The sequence below is a fragment of the Rhinatrema bivittatum genome, chromosome 7, assembly GCF_901001135.1.
Source record: "Rhinatrema bivittatum chromosome 7, aRhiBiv1.1, whole genome shotgun sequence".
Lineage (NCBI taxonomy): Eukaryota > Metazoa > Chordata > Amphibia > Gymnophiona > Rhinatrematidae > Rhinatrema > Rhinatrema bivittatum.
The window spans coordinates 43,654,984-43,678,712 of record NC_042621.1 but is presented as its reverse complement, the minus strand read 5'-3'; the positions used below and the strand labels follow the sequence as shown (position 1 = coordinate 43,678,712).

General features: G+C 45.0%; 1 protein-coding gene across 6 annotated transcripts in view; it reads left to right on the top strand.

The window, feature by feature from the left end:
• The window catches only part of NFAT5 (nuclear factor of activated T cells 5), an 852,247-nt gene that overhangs the window by 718,974 nt on the left and 109,544 nt on the right, over positions 1–23,729 (top strand). For all 6 annotated transcript variants that reach the window (XM_029608296.1, XM_029608298.1, XM_029608295.1 and 3 more), the window contains one exon: positions 21,120–23,481. In XM_029608296.1, coding sequence (XP_029464156.1) covers positions 21,120–23,481 — 2,362 coding nt within the window. The remainder of the gene's footprint in view (positions 1–21,119; positions 23,482–23,729) is intronic.

Sequence of the window (23,729 nt, the reverse complement as noted above, 5' to 3'; positions counted from 1 at the left end):
TACCTCTGATCCTAACATCCCTACTATTATATTTGGAGATTTTAATTTACACATGGACGTGCTCCCTCTATCAGCCACGTGTGAGATTGTTTTAGCTAGCCTGGAAGCATTAGGCTTCACCCAAATTGTAAAAACATCTACACATAAAGGCATACATTCTTTAGATCTGGTGTTTATAAACGATGCATTCGACATAAAAGTTTCTCCAAGCAGTTTGCCAGTACCCTGGTCAGATCACCACCTTATTACATCCACTTTGTCATTCAATAATCCCCCCCGCAGAGCATGTTTCCCCTAAACTTGAAATTGAATTTAAAAAACCCTGTAAAACAGAGGATCTTATTATTACCCTTCCAGAAGCACTTACTAAATTAGACACTTCTACTACATTAACGGCTGTTAATTCATGGGAATTGATTATGTCTGAATTATCTAAAAGTCTCTGTCCCACTCTGAGGAAATGGATTACCCCTTATGCAAAACATAAAGCTCCGTGGTTCTCTGCTCAATTAAAAATCCTTAAACAGGCCTTAAGACGCCTTGAATGATCTTGGCGCAAACATCGCAATTCTACTACTTTATCTCAATATAGAGCATCTCTTCATAAGTACAGATCCACCATAAATTCAGCTAAAGTGACTTTTATTCAGAAAAAATCCACAAATTCCATTTCAATCCCAAAATTTTATTTTCTTATGTTTCATATCTCACTAAGTCTAAAAGTTCTTCTCTACCGTCTGGTAATTTAAAAGATAAAACTAATAAATTTGCCAATTTTTTCATCGACAAGATCCTTTCCATCCTAAACAATTTAGCCACTTCATCCAAACAGGTTTTCTCACTTCCTTCTAATCCATCTATTAGTTGGTCAAATTTTGACACGGTATCATCTCTAGAAATCGTCAATCTTCTAAAAAAAGATGAATCTGGCAGCTCATCCGCAAGACACCATTTCCATAAAACTGCTTCAATCTGTTCCAGATCTAGTAGCCCGATCATTAGCAGATATCATTAACATTTCCTTAGAAGAAGGTTATTTCCCTGATTCTCTTAAATGTGCGGTTGTTAAACCCATATTAAAGAAACCCCATTTAGACCCTGATAATTTAGAAAATTTTCGGCCAATATCCATCCTCCCTTTTCTAGCGAAACTGCTAGAAAAGGTAGTTAATAAACAACTAATGGATCACCTGGATAATCATCATTTGCTTTACGCATCTCAATTTGGGTTTCGAAAATCCCATAACACAGAAACACTTTTAACATCTCTCTCAGATATTATGTTGAGCGGTCTCGATTATGGAAACTCCTATCTATTAATTTTGCTTGATATTTCAGCGGCCTTCAATACTATCAATCATGATTCTATGATTTCCAAACTTCAAGAAATAGGTCTTAAAGAAGTAACCCTCGTTTGGTTTAAATCCTATTTCTTAAATAGATCCTTTAGGGTAAAAATAGGTCCAGCCGGATCCGAAACTGTCATGCTTGCTTCAGGGGTCCCACAGGGTTCATCCCTATCTCCCATCTTGTTTAATATCTACATGGCTTCACTGTGTAGGCTTCTGGCTGGATTAGGACTTGTCCATTACATATACGCAGATGACGTCCAGATCCTTCTACCGATTAAAGGCTTATTACATAACACCTTGAAACTCTGGGAAATTTACTTTCATGCTATAAAACCCTACTCACCCAAATGTCTCCCTCTTTAAACAATTCTAAAACTGAAATTTATTTATTTATTTATTTATTTCGGATTTTTATATACCGACATTCTCAATACAAGTATCGAATCAGGTCGGTTTACATATAACAAAACTTTCGCACAAAAGGCGTTACATGGAACAGCGTTTCTTAACATATAACGTATAACATATAGCATATAACCTATAACATATAGATATTAATAATAAATTAAATATTACATAGATAATAATAATAGTAACTCAACAGGACGTAGGTAAATGTTCGGCATGTTTATAGCGAGAATAAATATCTAGAAAAAATTAAAGGGTAGACTAAATTGTGATATGAGGGTACATAGACCATGTTGATGTGCAAAATATGCGAGAAATGCATGAGTTAAGGAAGACTGATGAATCAGAGAAGAAGCCTTAAACAGGTGAGAAGTTCAGATCTGACGTGGTTGGGTCTTGAAGGGGGTATAGGTGAAACTAGGATCTGGTGTTTGGGCTATTTTTCTTTTTGGCCGGTGTCTAAGTAAACTTGTGATTCTGTATATGTTTGCCTGAAAAGCCACGTTTTTAGATTTTTCTTAAAAGTTAGATGGCATGTCTCTTGGCGTAGATCTGGCGGTAGTGAGTTCCAGAGTGTGGGTCCGGCTGTTGAGAGTGCTCGTTTTGTTAATGTGGTTTTGATCGGGGGAGCATATAAGGAACCTTTGTAGTTGTGCCTGATGGGTCTTTGAGATGTGTGGAGGCGGAGATGCGAATTTAGATTCAGGTGGGCGATGCCCATTATATCCTTGTGGATCATTGATAGTGTCTTGTAGGTGATTCTAGCTTTTATAGGAAGCCAGTGTAGGCTGTGAAGAATAGGTGTTATGTGGGCTCTTTTATTAGTGTTGGTGAGTAGCCTTGCTGCTGCATTCTGCACCATCTGTAATGGTCTGGTGGATAAAGCTGGGAGACCTAGCAGTAGTGAGTTGCAGTAGTCCAACTTAGACAGAATTAAAGACTGGACTACTAGCCGGAAGTCACTGAAGTGAAGAAGAAATTATTATATTATATTACATATTATATTATATTATATTACATATAAAAAGAAATTATTTTTATATGTAATAAAGTTACAGAAAAATTTTCCTTAGATATCAGCTCAAGCCCGCCTTCTTACAATATCAAGCAGGAAGTTAGGGATCTTGGCTGTACCTTAGATAGTGAACTTAATTTACAGGCCTTTGTAAAAGCTACAGTCAAAGACGGCTTTTATAAATTGTAAATTTTGAAAAAATCGAAACCCTTGCTGCATAGCAATGATTTTAGGACAGTTCTTCAAGCTCTTTTACTGTCCAAACTTGAAAATTGCAACACCCTTCTTTTGGGCCTCCCACCATCATCTATCCATCCCTTGCAGCTCTTGCAAAATGCTGCCTCACGCCTGTTAACCAATTCTAGGAAATTTGATCATATCACCCCCATAATGATGGACCTTCATTGGTTGCCTTTCCACTTTTGAATTCAGTACAAATGTCTGATCTTAATCCACAAAACAATTTATGGTGATAACATAGAATGGCTAAACGCATCTCTTCATATTCACACTCCTCCACGTAATCTAAGATCTTTGGGCAAGGCATTACTTTCTGTTCTGTCACCGAAGTCAGCACATTTAAACGCAGTTAGGGAAAGGGCCCTTTCTTTGGCTGGGCCAAAACTTTGGAACTGTCTTCCACTTGACATCTGATTAGAGGCAAGCATAAAACCATTCAAGAAAAAGCTGAAAACTTGGTTGTTCGGCCTACACCAAGCCAGGTTAATTCCTTGTTCTTGTAACTCTCCCATGGAATTTAAAAAAGTTTAATAATTTTAGTTTTACATGATATCATTATAGTAGTTATGGTGTTTTATTAATAATGTATTTTATTATTTTGTAATGTATAGTATATAATTTATTTTATTTTAAAAATATATTTTAGCAATTCCAAAGGGCATTATTTTGTTTTATATTCATAGTATTGTTATGTTTTTTATTTCATTTTTAATATAACAGATTATCATGTTTATGGGACAAAGTAATAACAGTTTATCCCTCAATAATATTGTAAACTGACGTGAAGTGAATACAATATGTTCGGTATATAAAATGTTTAAATAAATAGTTCAGGAATCTAGTTCACCAACTTAGTTATGGTGCAGATATTTATTTACAGTGCTTCAAAGATACAAGTATCAAGATAGTAACTCACCTTGTGTCAGGCACAACCAACAGGTAAATATGTACCATCTGGGTTTATAATAAGGTTCTAGCAGCTCCCTGGGGCCCCTCAAGCCTTTCTAGTGATGGGTTCTTATGGTAGGGTGAAGGGAAACCTCCCTTTACCCAGAATCCTTTGCAGCGTTCTGCCTTAAGGAAAACTGGGTTAAAACCTTGAACCGTACTCCTTAAGATAGAATGAGGGAGTTGTCGGTATAATCCATCACATACCCTCGCCCTCAGCTCGGCCATATCCAGTCAAGCGTCCAGATATGGCCAGGATACACCCTAGCTCTGTCTCAAGTGTCTCCCCCAACACCCATGAGTTTTCTCCATAAGGTTGCAAAATAGGGATGATCTCAACCCAGGACTACTGGGTATAGAAACTCAGAGAAGATAGCCGCTTCTAACACAGCTTGTCCTGCGGTGCTCATCAAGAGGATGTGGGAAGTTGAACACTTTTGTTCGTTCCCATGTATACATGCTACTGTCTCTATTTTATCATTAATATGTCCTTGAAATGAGCATTTTGCTAGTCAGAATCTACCAAGGCCTGGGTAGAGTCTCCCTCCAGTTCCACCAGGAATATAAAGTCCTTAAGTCATGCATCTGGGACACCCACAAAATTGCAGCTTTGGAGTTTTGACAAATTGTGTTCCCAAGTGTTTTCTTCATGTCATTAACATTCTGGGACTCTGTTCCCGTTCTTTGCTCCTTCTCACGTTGTTCTGCTAACTTGCATTCGAACTCCAGGTCCTCAAGCCAAGAACATTCTTCCTTTTAATGTCCTTCTGTTTTACAAAAAGCATGCTCCTTTAGGGTCGGTCTGGTTTCTGCCATACCTGGTTCACTTAAAGACTGTTTGGTTTCCAGCTGCCTATATGGACAGCTGTCACCTTGGTGCCCGTGTTCTGCACAAAAAGAGAGGGTCTGCAGTGCCCTGTTTCTGGGTTGTTTCTGTCTTTCTGGATTCCCCTTTTTTTTTTTTCCAGGTGTGTCGTTACTGCTTAAGATTGTTATTTTTAAGTATGTGTACTTCTTCCTCAGGTGTTGGCTGGATCACCAGGCAAATGTCCATAGGTTCGTCTCAGCCATACAAGCAGTCCCTTGCCAAGAGTCCTTTCTGTCTCCATGTGGACAAGATTGGCGTCTGGAAACCAGATATGGAGGCTGAGCCCCTTATCTTGGAGATTCATTGAGAGATCCTCTATCCTCTGTACCATACCAGGAAATTGTTATGGGTGGTCTCTGTAAGCCTCTTGCTGGTGGGCATTGACTGTGCCTGGTGGAAGGCTTCCTTCACTTCTAGGGCTCTCTCCAGAGTGAGCCCGGTAGTGTCGACATACCCAATTCCACATGGATTGGTCCAGACCGTCTGGGAACTGCTCCAGGAGTATTGAAGAGCCAGTCCCAGTCTTGCCTCTGGCTGGAGCCACTTCCACCCAGCATCTTTCAAACGATGAAAAAGGTTTCTAGAGCTCTCCCTGGGCTGTAGAGCCGACTGATGGAACTGTTGCCGATAGTATTCTGGGGAGTACCCCGCTCTTTGTAGTATAGTGGCCTTAACGTCCTCATAGGAAGCCCTCCCATCTGGATTGGCGGCCTGGAACGCCGCATGATTCTTGCCGGTGAGCAAATTAGCCAAGTAAGTTGTCCAGCAGGTCTCTAGCCAGGCCGACAGGTGGGCAATCCATTCAGTTTTTTACAAAGACCTGGTTCTCTCCTCCCTTCATCTTAAATAAGATATGCAAAGGTGAAGGTGCCTGAGGAATTTTGGACATAGCCGATTGCAGGGACTCAGCTTAGTTAAGACTGCGCCTTGTTACATTAATTGGTCTTGTAGCCACTGCTGTTTATGTATTTGTGTTTGTACAGTGTTTTGCAGCTGTTGATGTCCTGTGTCCAGGACCTGTATTACCTGCTCCATTTTATTTCCCTTTGGTGCCAGTTCCCAAATGGATAACTCACACGAGGCGGAGAAAACAAAAAACACCTGCGGTGCCCACCTCTAACTTATTACTTGACCCTTGACTGCCCAGGTGGGGATAGTCCCCTTGGCCTGCTGTAGTACCATTTGAAGTAAGAAGGTCCCAGGAAAATAACTGTGCAAGCAGTTTTTTCTTTTTTTTTCTTCTTCTTGGAGACTGTGGTTTTTACTTATGATTCCCACTTAAGCAAAGAAAATCCCTGAACTGACACCAATGTAGCGTATTTGTTCTGCTGCGGCCACAGGAATGGTTCAGGACTATAATAAGACTAGACCAACTTAGTTATGGTGCAGATATTTATTTACAGTGCTTCAAAGCTATAAGAATCAAGATAGTAGCTCACCTTGCATCAGGCACAACTAACAGGTAAACATCCACTGTCTGGGTATATCGTGAGGTCCTACCAGCTCCCTGGCGCCCCCTCAAGCTTTTCTAGGGCTGGGTTCTTATGTAGGGTGAAGGGAACCTCCCTTCACCCAGAATCCCATGCATTGTTCTGTCTTAAGGAGGACTGGGTTAAAACCTTGAAGCAGGCTCCTTAAGGTAGAATGAGGGAGTTGTCGGTACACTCCATCACACTGACTGACAGGCTTGAAATGGATCATGGAACTACAATCTCAAGCCCAAAGTCTGATTGTGGCCACTTTCATCTCAAAGTCTCCTATGATTGTGGGTATGCATGAGGTCCATGGGCTGCATCTTAGGGCCTGAAATACTAGGAAGTGGCTCATGTAGTTGCTTTCATAAAGAAGAAGACTACTATCTATGATAGAATAAGCATATATCAAGTGCCAAAGTCTCCTGTACTAGCTGTAGGAGTGAATAATAAGCAATATTTGATTTTGTAAAGAGCTCTTCATTCACTTGTGGAGAAGAAATCAGAGGGCAATTCCTGCTCAGACTGTGAGGAATAGAAGTATTCCATTGGAGCTGGATAAGAATAATTGATCTGTGAATGGACAGATTCAAAGAGCGAGGATGCCAGAGAGCAGGTGATGGGACAGACGGGAGCAGATGCGATCCCAGCCGGTTGGAGTTAATAAGGAGAATAATCATGAACCCTCTGTGTTATAGACTGGCTCAATGAGCAGTTATGGACTTAAGCTCCATGGATTTTCCTTACAAGAAAGAGGAGGGCTAGTCCTCTTCATCCCTTTTTTTTTCTAGAATCACCGAAATGTATCTGTTGTTTGCAGAATTGGATAAGGCTGTTAACCAGTGAAATGAAATTTTCCAAGCAGTTAGACAAAGCATATAGGAAAGTAGATATCTTTCTGGAGAGCCTTTGCAGATCCATGAAGTCTCTCTCTGCATCAAATGGTAAAAGAGATTATAGAGAAGCAGTAAGCTCACTTAGACCATTCCTAGCTGATCGCATTACGGAAGGAAGAGGTAGACTAGTGGGGCTTGCCTTCCAAGACGGATAATGCTGCATTAGGATATCAAAGCGCATGACGATTTCTGTAAGTGGGAGCAGCATCCATGAACAATACCATTGACATGCATGAAAACAACTCGAAAATGAATTTACAAGCTAAATTGGGCCATATTACAGATTTTGGTGTCCTCAGGACTTGCAGACAGACTATGACTCTAGCAGTGTCATCTAACATAATGGTATGTGTGGTCTCTACCATGCCAAAGCAGTTATCTTTTCTTTCAAAACACATTTTTTGGGGTGTCCTTGAAAAGTAAATATTTATTTCCTAGCGTGTAGCAGATGGACTCAAAACAAGTGGGTATAGTGTGCTCGTGCTAGCAGTTGGAGACGGATCTGACGTCAGCACGGGCACATATACCCCCACAGGAAGTGTAGCAATTCAGTAATTTCCGTCTCCAAAGCAGTTTGGAGCTACCTCACGCTCGCTGAGCGTGTTTCCAAATTCTAAAACGACTAAATTCCTAGAAGAAACCTACTGAAGACGAGCCCCGCACTCCTGCGTGATACCAGTCGGTCCCTCCCCCAATTGAGTTTCCCGAGCTGACTTCCGTGGTCCCTCGGAGGTAGGAGCCTCGGTCTGGTGGCCGACTCGCGGCAGGGACCTAGCCCCCGAGTGAGAAGGGCTCGGGCGCGGCATAGAGGCAGCCTCGGTCCCGGCGTGGACTTGGCCCCCGAGCGAGACGAGTTCGGGGGCGGCCTAGAGGCAGCGGGTGCACTTCCTCGAGCGTGGTGGTGAAGGTACTTACCCTCTCCCCCCGCAGCCGGAGACCGCCCAGGTCGCAGCCGGGAAGCGCCGAAGACAAGGTAAGGCGTACATCTTTACTGTGGTCTCCGAGGAAGTGTGGATTCGCGGGGCCTGCCTTCATGGCAGCCCGCCAAGGAGGTCGCCATTTTACCTGCCTACTCGCCTTCGCCACTTAGACGCACATTGCTGTACGCACGCTGAGATAGGCGCCCGTTGCTAAGCGCAAGTTCATAGGCGCACAGTCATAGGCGCATGTTTATAAGATGCCATTGGTAGGCGCACATTCATAGGCGCACGTTTATAAGACGCCGTTCATAAGACGTCGTTGGTAGGCGCACATTCATAGGTGCACGTTTATAAGACGCCGTTCATAAGACGCCGTTGGTAGGCGCACATTCATAGGCGCAGGTTTATAAGATGCCGTTGGTAGGCGCACGTTCATAGGCGCATGTTTATAAGATGCCATTGGTAGGCGCACATTCATAGGCGCACGTTTATAAGACGCCGTTCATAAGACGTCGTTGGTAGGCGCACATTCATAGGCGCAGGTTTATAAGACGCCGTTGGTAGGCGCACATTCATAGGCGCACGTTTATAAGACGCCGTTCATAAGACGCCGTTGGTAGGCGCACATTCATAGGCGCACGTTCATAAGACGCCTGTTCTTAGGCGCACGTCCATAAAATGCCCGTTCATAGGCGCATGCAGCTAAGCGCAGGTTGATAAGCGCATATTAGTAGGCGATACGTATTGCAAAGCGTATGGAGCATAAGAGAGCCCATACGCCCGCAGAGCCGGCACCTCCAGAATCAGGCATAAGAGCTCTAAGCCTCTGCTCAGCATGCAACCTCAGAGCCACACAGAGTGAGGAAGCAGACTCACTATGTGCCCAATGTGAGGAGGCCATGGGAGTTCCAGGACAGGACCAGTCCCAGCCCAGCGGATCCTCAGGGAACACTCCAGACTTAGCAGGCCGCAGGGAGCAGCCAGGGACCCCGAGAGACCTGGTGCCCCTAAAGCCAGATCCGGCTTCACTCTCCTGGGTGGAATTATTCAAGGGGATCCACGCCTTTGTCCAGATGCTGTCTGCTCCTCAAATGGGTCTTTCTGTTCTGGATGATCCGGCCCCTGGACCCTCGAGACCTAGGCACGGCCACTCGCCACCCGGAAGCCCCACCTATGGGGCTTCGGACTGCTCCGAGGAAGATGAGGAGCCCTCCAAGGAGGGAGAACTTCCCTCGGAGATAGAACCATATCGGACCATGAGACGCTTCTTTCGGAAAGAGGATCTTCCAGGCCTGGTCTCACAATGCCTATCAGAACTGGCCATTCCGGGCCAGAACACCCCAGGGGACCCTAAAATGAACCCCCTGTTAAAGGGCCTGCGCCAAACGGCTCACCATTTTCCCCTCCTACAAGCAGCACAGCAGCTAATCGATCTGGAATGGACTGCGCCGGAGGCCTCATTCAAAGGGGGTCGGGCCCTGTCAGGCATGTACCCTCTGGACCCAGCGTCCAAGGAGCTGCTGGCGTGCCCCAAGGTAGACGCCATAGTTAACGCAATTGTGAAACGCACCACCATTCCGGTTGAGGGGGGAGCGGCCCTCAAGGATACACATGACCGGCGCATGGACACCATTCTGAAACAAGCCTTCGAGGTAGCAGCCATGTCTCTACGAATCGCGACCTGCTGCACGGTGGTGACGCGTTCCTGTTTATCACAAGCTAGAAACAACACCCTGGGAGAAGACATGGAATCAGCTCTCGCATTCCTCACTGATGCAGCCTCCGACCTCGTCCGTACGGCAGCCAAGGGAGTGTCATCCTCGGTGGCAGCCAGGAGACAGCTCTGGCTACGTAATTGGGTGGCCGACTCTTCCTCTAAGACACGCCTCACAAGAATGCCATTTAAGGGATCCCTACTGTTTGGCAGCGATCTCGAGCAATTGGCTAATAAATGGGGTGCCTCTCCATTACCCCGTTTACCAGAAGACAGGTCGAGAAGGAGCCAGCGATCTTTTTCCAGAGCATCCAGAGGTAGAAACTCTCAGCGTTTCAACCCTTACAGGGCTCGCTACCAAGCACCTCGTTCTCAGGCCAGGAACCAGTCCTTTCGGACTAAGCACAACAAGAGGAGAAGCGGCTCGGGTTCTGGTCCCGGCCGCAATCCACAATGACAATCAGCCGACCCATCCGGGGGTAGCAGCCATAGGGGGCAGGCTAATCCTCTTCTACCGCAGGTGGGTCGAGATTACTTCGGACCAGTGAGTCCTCGCCATCATCCGAGAAGGATATTACCTGGATTTTCTTCGGCTCCCGCCGGACAAGTTTGTGGAATCTCCTTGTTCGCCTCTCAAGAAGGCGGCACTAGAAGTTACCTTACTGAGGCTCCTGGCACTAAAAGCCATAATCCCAGTGCCTGCAGGGAAGATAAATTCTGGGCATTATTCCATTTATTTCATAGTACCCAAGAAGGAGGGCACTTTCAGGCCCGTCCTGGACCTCAAGTCAGTCAATCGACACCTACAGGTCCCCAGCTTTCGCATGGAAACTCTACGGTCTGTCAAGAATGCAGTACAGCCAGGGGAGTTTCTCACCTCCCTAGATCTGTCAGAAGCCTATTTGCATATCCCAATCCATCGGGATCACCAGCACTATTTACGCTTCAAAGTCCTGAATCAGCACTTCCAGTTCTGAGCTTTAGCCTTCAGGTTAGCCACCGCGCCGCGGATCTTTACCAAGGTCATAGTAATAGTGGCGGCAGCACTCAGGAAGGAAGGAATTCTCGTCTATCCCTACCTAGACGATTGGCTGATAAGGGCAAAGTCACCGGAGGAGAGCCACCGGGCAACCAACAGAGTTATAGCTCTTCTGGAAAGCCTAGGATGGGTAGTCAACATAAACAAGAGTTCCCTACAGCCGTCCCAGTCACTGGAATACCTAGGGGTTCAATTCGACACCCAGGAAGACAAGGTCAGCCTGACCTCCAAAAGGAAGTCGAAACTCCGGAATCATCTGCAGGCCCTGCTCAGCGCCAGCCGACCCACAGCTCGGGATTACCTACAGGTCCTCGGCCTCATGGCATCAACTCTGGAGGTGATACCATGGGCGCGGGCTCATATGAGACCATTACAACGCGCCCTCCTATCTCGGTGGAGCCCACGATCACAGGACTACACAGTACACCTACCTCTACCAGCCACAGTGCGGAATCAGCTACGGTGGTGGTTGCAGCCCGGCCACATGAGCCGGGGGTCAAGAATGTCCTCCCCAACCTGGACCCTGCTCACTACAGATGCCAGCCTGAACGGATGGGGAGCACACTGCAAAGAACTCACCACCCAAAGGCGGTGGACCAGAGAAGAGTCAAGGTGGAACATCAACCGACTAGAGGCACGGGCAGTCAGGCTAGCGTGCCTGCGATTTGCCCACAGACTTCGCAACAGAGCGGTCAGAGTGATGTTGGACAATGCCACCACGGTGGCATACATCAGCCAACAGGGCGGAACCAGAAGCCAACAGGTATCCCTAGAAATAGACCCCCTGATGTCTTGGGCGGAAGCGAATTTCCAGGACATCTCCGCTGTTCACATCGCCGGGAAGGACAACACCACGGCAGACTTCCTCAGTAGAGAAAGCCTAAATCCAGGGGAATGGCAGCTGTCGCCCACAGCTTTCCAGATGATTGTGGATCAGTGGGGGACGCCGGGCATGGACCTCTTAGCAGACAGGTCCAACGCTCAAGTACCCAGATATTTCAGCCGCAGGCGGGATCCGCTATCCCAGGGGATCGATGCCCTGGTACAGCCATGGCCTCAGGGAATCCTGCTATATGCCTTTCCTCCGTGGCCCCTGCTGGGTGCCATTATACACAAGATTCAGCGACACAGAGGCCTACTTCTTCTAGTGGCCCCGGATTGGCCAAGAAGACCCTGGTACGCAGACATGAGAAGACTACTGGCAGGGAATCCTCTACCTCTGCCTCCATACAGGGACCTGCTGCTGCAAGGTCCCATCCTCCACGAGGATCCAGCTCAATTCTCTCTTACAGTCTGGCCATTGAGAGGGCTAGATTGAAGAAAAGAGGATACTCGGAGCCGGTAATAGACACACTCCTCCGAGCACGCAAGTTCTCCACATCACTGACATATATCAGGATCTGGAGAGTTTTTGAAGCCTGGTGCGACTCTCACAGCACCAATTCACATGCCGCTAAGATTCCTATCATTTTGGACTTCCTACAAGATGGACTTCAGAAGGGTCTGTCCCTCAGCTCCATCAAGGTTCAGGTAGCAGCGCTGTCTTGCTACGGTCCCAGGAGTGACGGCAACACCATTGCCAAACACCCAGACGTCTCACGTTTCCTGAAAGGAGTCAAACACATTCATCCGCCACTGAAGTGGCCAGTGCCCCTGTGGAACCTCAACCTAGTGTTGGAATTTCTAGCGGGATCCGCCTTCAGACCCCTTCGAGGCCTGTCTCTCCGTTTTTTTACCTTGAAGATGGTGTTCCTGCTGGCTGTATGCTCAGCACGCCGCATCTCAGAGCTACAAGCACTGTCCTGCCATGATCCGTTTCTCAGAATCACTCCAGAGGCTATCCATCTTCGCACGGTTCCTTCCTTCTTACCCAAAGTAGTCTCACAATTTCACCTCAACCAAACCATATCCTTGCCAACCACGGAAGGTTTGAAGAAGTCAGAAGAAGGTCGAATGCTACGCCATCTCGACATCGGCAGACTGCTGTCCAGATACCTGGAAATGTCAGAAGCAGTACGAAAGACGGACCACCTGTTCGTCCTTCACAGCGGGAAGAAGCAAGGGGAAGCGGCCTCACGGCCAACCATCGCCCGCTGGATCAAAGAAGTTATCAAGGCAGCCTATGTAGAAGCAGGGAAACCACCGCCTCTACGGGTCAAGGCTCACTCTACCAGAGCGCAAGCAGCCTCTTGGGCAGAAACTAGGATGCTGTCGCCTGCAGAGATATGTAAAGCGGCGACGTGGTCCTCCCTCCATACCTTCTCCAGATTCTACCGTCTGGACGTCCAGGCCAGGGAAGACAGCATTTGCGAGGGCAATCCTGAATGGACCTCGGGCAGCCTCCCGCCCAGTCCAGGAGTAGCTTTTGTACATCCCACTTGTTTTGAGTCCATCTGCTACACGCTAGGAAATGTAGAGATTACTTACCTGATAATCTCCTTTTCCTTAGTGTATGCAGATGGACTCAGCATCCCGCCCGGCTGCCGGTATACATGGGGATTCGCCGACTCACAGTAAGCCATGTTTGCTTACAGAGTGGACACGCCGGAAGGAGTGGAGAGAATGAGACGAGATCTAAGGAAACTGGAAGAGTGGTCAAAGATATGGCAGCTGAGATTCAATGCCAAGAAGTGCAAAGTCATGCATATGGGGAGTGGAAATCCGAATGAACTGTATTCGATGGGGGGGGGGAAAGGCTGATGTGCACGGAGAAGGAGAGGGACCTTGGGGTGATAGTGTCTAATGATCTGAAGTCGGCGAAACAATGTGACAAGGCGATAGCTAAAGCCAGAAGAATGCTGGGCTGCATAGAGAGAGGAATATCGAGTAAGAAAAGGGAAGTGATTATTCCCTTATACAGGTCCTTGGTGAGGCCTCACCTGGAGTACTGTGTTCAGTTCTGGAGACCGTATCTTCAAAAGGACAAAGACAAGATGGAGGCGGTGCAGAGAAGGGTGACCAGGAAGGTGGAGGATCTTCATCGGATGACGAACGAGGAGAGATTGAAGAATCTAAATATGTACACCCTGGAGGAAAGGAGGAGCAGAGGTGATATGATACAGACTTTCAGATACTTGAAAGGTGTTAATGATCCAAAGACAACGACAAACCTTTTCCGTAGGAAAAAAATCAGCAGAACCAGGGGTCACAATTTGAAGCTCCAGGGAGGAAGATTCAGAACCAATGTCAGGAAGTATTTCTTCACGGAGAGGGTGGTGGATGCCTGGAATGCCCTTCCGGAGGATGTGGCGAAGACCAGAACTGTGAAGGACTTCAAAAGGGCGTGGGATAAACACTGTGGATCCATAAAGTCAAGAGGCCGCCAATGAAGAGTGGGTGACTCGCCAGAATGATGGCTACTGCCTGGAGACAATACCCTTATTAAATAAACATACACATGCTTACTGTGACTCCAACATCGCTCTAAGCTTCAACAGCAAGAGGAAATGTGGTAAAAAGGATTCACACTCACAAAGAGGGGAGTAGCTGGCTTGTTACGGCGGTTACTACCCCAAATCAAATAAGCCTGATACTTCACTTTCAATGCATATACAGCATAGTTCTCTGCTTCAACGGCAGGGGAGAAGAAAAACTGATACTTCACACATCCAGCAGAGCTCTTTGCTTCAACGGCAGGGGAGAAGAAATGAGGGTTCGCACTCACAAAGCAGGGAGTAGCTGGCTTGTTTCGGCAGTTACTACCCCAAACCAAATGTGCCTGATACTTCACTTTCGATGCATATCCAGCATGGCTCTCTGCTTCAACAGCATGGGAGAAGAAAAACAACCAATAAGGGCTGTATAACATAGTCTGGGTAAAACAAATAAGCTTGGGTGTAGCTTGCTTATTGCGGCGGCTACTACCCCTAACTAATCAAGCTAGATATTTCACTTGGATGCAGCTCCATCACTGCTCTCTACATTAAAGGTGGGGGTGGAAGGGAAATAGAACCAAGAGCTAAGAGAAACAGATAAGTATGAGAGAAAAAAATGTGTGAAGCTTGCTGGGCAGACTGGATGGGCCATTTGGTCTTCTTCTGCCGTCCTTTCTATGTTTCTATGTTTCTATATAGGGCTTCCACCCTGCCGGGTGTCGATGCCTTCCGGTTGAGAACACTGGCGGTCTCCAGCTACCATCAATTGGTCAGGGTAATCCTGTTCATTTAAACGATCGGTCAGCTACAGCTTTTGCAAGGAAGATTACTGAATTGCTACACTTCCTCTGGGGGTATATGTACCCGTGCTGACGTCAGATCCGTCTCCAACTGCTAGCACGAGCACACTATACTCACTTGTTTTGAGTCCATCTGCATACACTAAGGAAAAGGAGATTATCAGGTAAGTAATATCTACATTTTCACTTGCACATGGATAAGATTTTAAGAGATCTGCCAGACATTAAGAAGACTCTTCTGTCACAGGAGAAAACACCTCAGAGATCCTTTCCTTATAGACTTCTTCAAAGGCTCAATTTCAAATTTTGCAAGAATATCCAACCTCCTACCCCCTATCCAGTAGGAATTAGGGGGAATGGAAGGGAGATGAAAAGGGGAGAAGAAGCAACATCCAGGAGTCGGGCAAACTCCTTTCAAACAGTGTTGCTGACACTGTTGCCCTGAGGCAGGAATAGGGGGTGGAAGGGACTTCACTGGTAGTGTGCAGTATGTAATGTGTCAGTAAAAGACAAATGGGTGTTAAATTTAATTAAGAATGTAACAAGATAGCTATTTTATGTAATTTTTAGTTTTTATTTCTGCTATTTGGATTTGGATTATTAAGTTACAGGTGGTATGTTAAATACAAAAAATGATAAATTCTAACCCCTGCCCAGACAAAGGCTTTTTTTTGTTTTGGGTATCTTGAGAGATAAGGCAGCTGAGGACCTGAGGGAGACAAAAAGACATCTGTTAGACATTGGAACAGTGGAAGATTGAGTTTCAGATGTCTGTTCTAATTTTTTCATGGTGCTGAAGAAGTTAGTGTATTTTGCCCATGATGGGCCTGAAGAGACTGAAAAAATTTGAGGTTCAAAAGTCTTTTTACATGAAATCCTTATCATTCTTCATTCATGCAGTCAGACCAAAGGATTTTTTGTGTTCCTTGAAATTATAGGATGGATGCCAATCTTCACAGTTCAGTCACTCAGTGTCATCGGAAATACTTCTGTTTTTGGTAAATGGTCAGTATTTTCAGCACAGAGCCATCTCACTCGTCTTGACAGTGGCTTCAAGGATGTTTGCAAAGCTTCTGGGTACCTAATAGCAACTTCATTGTTTATTTAAAAACATATATTCTGCTTAAATCAATATAACCGTACTTTGGGAAATAGGGATCTTTGTGTATCTTTATCTTGACAATATATTGATAAGAGCCACTTTTCTAGCAATGGCAAGAGATCAGGTTGTAAAATCATTACAGGATCATGTCTGGATCATCAGCTGAGAGAAGCCATGTACCCAGTCATTACAGGATCTGTGTAATGTAGGAGCAAGGTGTCACCCAGTGCTATACAGTAACACTGCCAGAGGACAAGTAGTTATCTGATGGAAGATGCCAGATGCACAAGATCTCAAAGAGAAATGATGATAAAATAGTATCTACACCTGGTGGGCTTTATGGCAACGATGACTGATAGAAGGTGGTACCATGGGCTGGGTTCCATGACATTACTACATCTGTTGCTAAAGTAATGGAAACCATTGGAAGAGGCTGTGGCAGAGTTTTCATCTATCTGAAGATATTGTCTAGTCTGACATTATAGCCTTGAAGAGACAATTTAGAGAAAGGAAGGTCCTTGTCCAGAAAACACTGGATATTCATTTCAGTGAATGCAAGCTTGCTTAGATGGAGAGCTGCTATATTAGGATTCTCAGCTTAAGGACTTTGGTCTCAGGAAGAGAAAGCTACAAATGAATATTCTGGAAATAAGAGCAATGTTGAATGCTCAAGTAGCCTTCCAGCAAAAGATCTGACAAAGACAGATTTGGAAGTATCTCTCATGAAGCCATTCAGGCTGGGTCCTTCCCAACCTTATTTGAACAAAACCAGAAATCTTTGTTCCAACCCAGCATCCAGTTCCTGGCCCTAATGGTTTGGATGATAAAGGGCATATAATCAGATCTCTTAGTTTTGGATGAAGTTTCTCAAGTCCTTCTGGCTTCTAGAAAGTAATCTACTAAGCGGGTCTTATGGTTTCAAATAAAGGAGATTGGCCATCTGGTGTGTGAGGGCAAAATCCTAGATCCCTTCACCTGTCCCACGTTAAAACTGCTTAAATGCCTACTATGTCTCTCGGAGTCCATCCTGAAAACCAACTCTATTAGGATGCACACCTCATTGCAGTTGGTGTTTATCGCCAATGTGTAGAAGGAAACACTGTTTTTCTTCAGCTTTTAGTTGTCAGATTCATGTAGGGCCTCCTTCAGTGGAAGCCTCCTATCAAGCCTCCTGCAATGTCATAGGATATCAATGTGGTTCTACCTCAGCTGATGAAAGCCCCTTTTGAGTCTCTGATCTTTGGTAAGGACAAGTACCTCATCTGGAAGGTGCTGTTTTGGTGATGGTGAGCTCCCAGTCCTAATGGCTTATCCACCTTAAACAAGATTTCAGCATAATGAGATGGTGTTTTGCATGCTTTCAAGTTCCTGCCTAAGTGGTACATGTCCTCCTTAATCAGGCACTTGTCCTACCAAAATGTACTATCTATCTAGGCTGTATGCCAAATTTGGATTGCAAGAGAGCAGCTGTCTTCTATCTTGAATGGACTCAAGACTATAGAAAGTCCACCCAACGTTATGCTTCTCTTGAATCTAATAGACCTGGCAATAATGTGACAAAACCCACTATTTACAGTTGGGTAGCAGACTGCATCTCCCTGTGTTACGTCTGGATAGGATTGGCCTTGGAGGGCCAAGTCAAGACTTGCCACAGTAGGGCCATAATGATTTCAGTTGCCAATCTAAAGTCTACCTTTCTTGAGGAGTTTTCCAAGGCTGTGATGTGGGATTCAGCCCAGGCATTTGTATCACATTGTCTGGACATGGTCTCCTATTGGGATAGTAGATTTGGACCAGCCATCCTCCATAGGTTGAACACAACTGCTTCTCTGATAAGGCTCATTTTATTGTTTTGACTTGTCTTCACTTTAAAAAAAAAAAAAAAAAAAGACAAAATTCAAAAGGTGATTATCTCACAAAATTATTTCTGCTTGTGGCTGGCTCTTCTTGTTTGTCTTGTTCTTTTCCTTAAGGCAACCCTTAGGGAAAGAGTCCCTTTTGTGTGACATGGTGAACCTATTTGTCTTCACAGAAAGCAAAGCTGCTTGCATGCTACAAGTATTCCCTGAACACAGCAATTCAGCAGTCACATAAAACTCTTCCTTCTCCCCTTGGGAGTTGTTCCTTATACACTAACTAAGAAAAGCTATGGGGCTGTTGCAACACAGAAAGCCCTGCACATGCATTGAAAAGACTATTCTTTTCCGAAAAGCACTGGAATTTCATTCTGGGTTATATGACCTACTTGTGTGACTGATGAACTGCTGTCTTCAAAGAACACTTGTTACAGGCAGGCAATTATGCTTTATCTTCTCACCCAGATGTTGAGAGCAGATAGCTTGTCTAATCCTCAGTTTAGAGTTCTGTTTGAAAAAAGTAATGAAGCCACCTTTTGAAATGCTGGCCTCTGTTTTCTTCTGTTTTAAAATAATCAAAAGAGTTGTCTTAGTGACAATTTTCAAAAACAGTCAGCTGCATGCTCTTTTTTCTATTTTTCTTTGCTTACATTTTTTTAGTGAAAAGGTATTTTTAAGGATTATTTCTAGTTCCATTGATAAAGAGAATTCAACATTTGAATCAGGAGGTGGAATCACCTACTTTATGCTCAAAGTCCACATCTATATTGGAGAAAATTTTACACTGTCTGGAGCAGTTTTTGTTTGGGGCAGATGAGAAGGATAAGATAGATTTTGTAGAAGGGGAGCTTCATCGCCCAAGCTTTGCTATATCTCATTCAGTGAAAGCTGTGGCAACTTAACAGGTAGAAGCATAGGATGCATCTGTGGCAGAGGTTTGTTAGACTCTCCATCTAGAAATTGGAACATAACTTACTCCTGGGGGAACTCTTGTGTACAAAAACTTAAAATTCTGCAGACTTTATATTGGTCAAAATAACACAATATACATGACAGAGTTTAAGTAATTACATCTTAAATTAATACAGAAAAAAGTTATTACCTAAAGATGCAGAATTTTAAACATTTTGAGCAGAATTTCCCTAGAAATTCACTGTAAGAGTGTCCCTTCCACTCTCTCTCTTTACTCCCCTGGCCACTTTGCCCTCTCAGGCCCCAACTCCTCTACCTGCCAGTATCTCTCCCCTTCACCTCTAGCTCAACCCCTTCCACTCTTTTGCCACTCCCAGAGTTTGACCCCCATTCTCAGTACTGCCCCTCACACAGGCTCCCTCTGTCCCTCCCTCTTTCACACACATACTCCCTCTCTCTAGACCACATACACACACCCTTATACAGGTGTGTGCATGTGTATGAGGCTCCCTCACTCTTTCGCACACACACATCCCCTCATACAGGGTCCCTCTCTCGTGCATACACACCCACACAAGCTCTCTTTCTCTCTCACATAGGCTACCTATGTCTCTCTGTTATGCACCCCTTCACACAGGCTCTGTCTCAAACATACACAATCCCTTCACACAGGCTAGCACCCTCACATACACACAATTCCTTTTTCAAATACATGAGCTCCCAGACTCTCACACACATACACATTCCTTCACAATCTCCTCATACAGGCTCCCTCTCTTTAGCACCCACACTCAAGCACCCCCCCCCCCGCTTACCCCCCCCTCCTCCTGCTGTCCCTCACACATCCTCCCTGTCCCCTCTCTCACACCCCCTCCCCCTCCTCCTGCCTCACAGACACACCACACACTCACTCTCACCGGGGCCTTCATCTTTGCTGCGAGTGGAGTGCGTCCTGCGGCATGCCGAGACCTTCATCTTCGCTGCGAACAGCAGGCACTTCGTTCACGGCATGCCAGGGTCTCCTCTGCCATTTTCTGCACAGAATTTGGCAATTCTGCGCAGGCGGGGAATTCTGCGCTCCACAGTAGCGCAGAATTCCCCCAGGACTAATACCTTAACTAAACATTATAATATTGATAGATGAGCAAACTCTGTATTGCCTTGTAATTTTGTTGATGTAGCTCAACTTTATTGGGTCTAGGTTTTTATGGAGGAGTTCATCCCTATTATCCAAGATTATGGCCACTATGGTAATGCAGTTAATGTAGCTGGGTTTAAAAAAGGTTTGTATAAGTTCTTGGAGGAGAAATCCATTAACTGCTATTAATCAAGTTGACTTAGGGAGTAGCCACTGGTATTACTGGCATCAGTAGCATGGGATCTACTTAGTGTTTGGGTACTTGCCAGGTATTTGTAGCCTGGATTGGCCACTGTTGGAAACAAGATGCTGGGCTTGATGGACCCTTGGTCTGACCCAGTATGGCAATTGATCATGTTCTTATGGTAGTCTGCCCTATCATAGTTATTGTCACTCTAGAGGTGTTTCTAGGCCTACCTGTAATGTATACTGTTATCTGTTGAGAATTGTGGCTCAGTGGATTATATGTTTTTTAAACAAATAAATGTGACATTCCACAAACTGTGTTTAACTCACGAGTAGGATGCTGAGATAAGGCCCCCTACGTGGTGCAGACTGGCAGAAATATACCAGAAGAGGAATTTCTCTCACTTGCTAATCCTCTTTCTATTATTCACTTGCCAGTCTGGACCAAACCTGTACTGGTAAAAGTAAGTGTGTGGGAATTGTTAAGAATGTATGTGGGTTTATGCTTCAGTTTTGTGTTTCTCCTGCTATTCTTATGCCTGCAATATTGGTGGAGAAGTGCTCAGACAGGGAAGAGGAGCAATGAAGTAAGCATATACAAGGGGAGCTCTTTTTAAGATGGGCATTGGTCTGCTATGCCAGCAAGTGACTCATATGGTCCAGACTGGCAAGATACTAACAAAGAGAGAATTAGGAGGTAAGAGAAACTCTTCTTTGTTGATCTAATAAAAGGAATCGCAACCTACAAAGGTGGCAGCTAGTCGGTAAATGGTAGTGGACACTGGTTAAACATGTAATCATTATCATTCACAAGTTTTATTCTGTTAAACATGTAATCATGGTCATTCACAAGTTTTATTCTCTTTAATTTTTTTTCAGACTGCAAAAGTTGTTGGACCAGCTCAACAAACACTTGAAAACATATCAACCAGTGCATCCTTTTCTCCCTCTATTTCCCATCTTCCCTCTGAGAGCGACAAACAAATGCAAATCAAAGCAAAAGTGTATAACCCAGAAAGTATAACTTCTATCAAAACACAAGACATGTCTCAGCCTGGTACCTTTCAGGCAGTGTCTGCTTCCAGCCAGCTCCAAAACAGTGATGTGTTACTGCAGCAGACTTCACAATTTCAGACTCATGAGTCACCATCCATTGAGGGTTTACAGTCAGCTGGAACTGTAGTTACTTTGTCACAGCTGACTGAGACATCACAGCAGTCACCATTACAGGAGCAAGCACAAACATTGCAACAGCGAATTTCTTCCAGTATCTTCTCAACCACAAACATGAGTCCATTACAGAATACTGTTCATCAAATGCAAGCTGGCAACTTTCCAGCTGTGTCCAGTGGTAATAATGCCAATGTAGACCTGGTTCAACAAGTTTTGGAAGCTCAACAGCAATTGTCATCTGTTTTGTTTTCTGTATCAAGTAATAATGAAAGTGTGCAGCAGTCAATTAGACAAGAGCAGATGAATGCAGGAATGTTTCAGCAAGTTGGACAGATTCAAACAAGTGCAGGATGTGGTCTGTTTTCTTCTTCTGACCCAGCAGTCCATTCCAGGTCAGATAACATCCTGTCTGGAAGGTCAGAAAATGTTCTCCCACAAACAGAGAGTTCATTGTCAAATCAACAGCAGCAAGCAATGGAAACTGCTGCTGCTGCAGTGATGGACATGCAGCAAAGCATCCATCAAACTTCAGGATCAATACAATCAGATCTGTTCCCAGTGTCTGGCCCAGAAACTAGAAGCATCCAACAATCCTCTGTTTACCAGCAACCTTCCCACATTATGAGTAGATTATCAACAAATGAAGACATACAGATGCAGTGTGACATGTTCAGTGCTCCATCAATTTCTGGGAATGAAAATGCCAACACTGCTCAGCAACAGTTAAGCACCACAAATTCTACCATTTATCAGACATCTGCTTCTGCAGGTGGTGATGAGGCTTCAGGACAAACGGAACAGATTCAAAGCAATGTGTTTCAGACCATGGTTCAAATGCAACACAACAGAGAAAACCAAGCCCAGGTTAACCTTTTTTCTTCTACAGAAGGGATGATAGCTGTCCAATCAAGTGGAACTCAACAGCAGGGTGGCAGTCTGTTCCAGCAAGCTGAGGAAATGATGGCTCTTCAGCCTGGAAACTTTATGCAACAGTCTTCTCATTCCCAGGCTCCACTTTACCACTCTCAGAACTCTCTTGGTGGTGCTCAGAATATGACCCAGGAAACTCAAGGATCTCTTTTTCATAGTCAAAGCCCTACCTCTTCCCCAGACCAATTGCAAGCTTCTGTGTTCCAGTCTCAGAACACTCTAGGAGTGTTACAGAACTCATCTCTTCCTCCAGATTCACAACCCACAAGTATGTTTCTTTCCCAGAGCCCCTTGAACTCTCTTCAGAATAACAGTATCCCTCAAGAAAAGCAGTTGTCATTCTTTACAAACCAGAATTCCCTTTCCCCACTTCAGCCAGCTACAAGCACTGAGCAGCAAACCGCTTTCCAGCAACAAGCACAAATGTCCCACATTCAGAGCTCTATGCTCTCCCAAGAGCAGGAACAGTCATCTCAACAGACTTTGTTTCAGTCCCTCCCTTCCAGCCAAAGCCAACAAGGTACAATCTTTCAGTCACAGCATTCGCTAGTTGGAATTCAAAATAACTCTCCATCCCAAGAACAGCAGAATATTCTGTTTGGTAGTCAAAATGCAATGGCTACAATGGGTTCTCAGGACCAGCAGAACATGCTGTTTAACCGAAGCCAAAATCCACTGGCAACCCAGGATCAGCAGAACCAAGTTCTTTTTCACTCCCAAAACAACCTGGCACCGCTTGCTCAGGAGCAGCAGTCCATGCAGTTCCAAGATCAAAGCTCAGTTTCTTCACTTCCCAGTTCAGGATCCACCCAGTCTGAACAGCAGCAGTCCTCAATATTCCACAACTCACCACAAATCCAGATGGTCCAAGGCTCACCCAGTTCCCAAGATCAACAGGTCACGCTCTTTATCACTTCAGCTTCCATGTCTGCCCTGCAGAACAGTATAACCCAGCAGGAGCTGCAGCAGTCTGCTATTTACTCCTCTGCCAGCAACATGGCAGGGATCCAAGGGAGTGCATCTCCTCCGCATCAGCAAGCTGCTTTGTTTCACAACCCAGGGGGCACTATGAACCAACTGCAGAATTCTCCTGCTTCCCAACAAACGTCAGGAATATTTTTATTTGGGATTCAAAACAGTAAGTATTTAGTAAGCATTCGTAGTTCCATACTGGGACTACATTTTTTAAAATTCGAGGTTTTATAGTAATTTAAAGGGAAGTTTCATCAGAAATGCCAAGACGTAATTGAATCTTCAGACAGCTTAAGTGTCTGAACCAATTATTTGACCGTTGCTTCTTAAAATCCAATTTTCTTTTCTGTCACTGCTACCTCAGCTTGATGCATGATTACAGCTTTGGCTTTCCTGAACTGTGTTTAGTGCTTT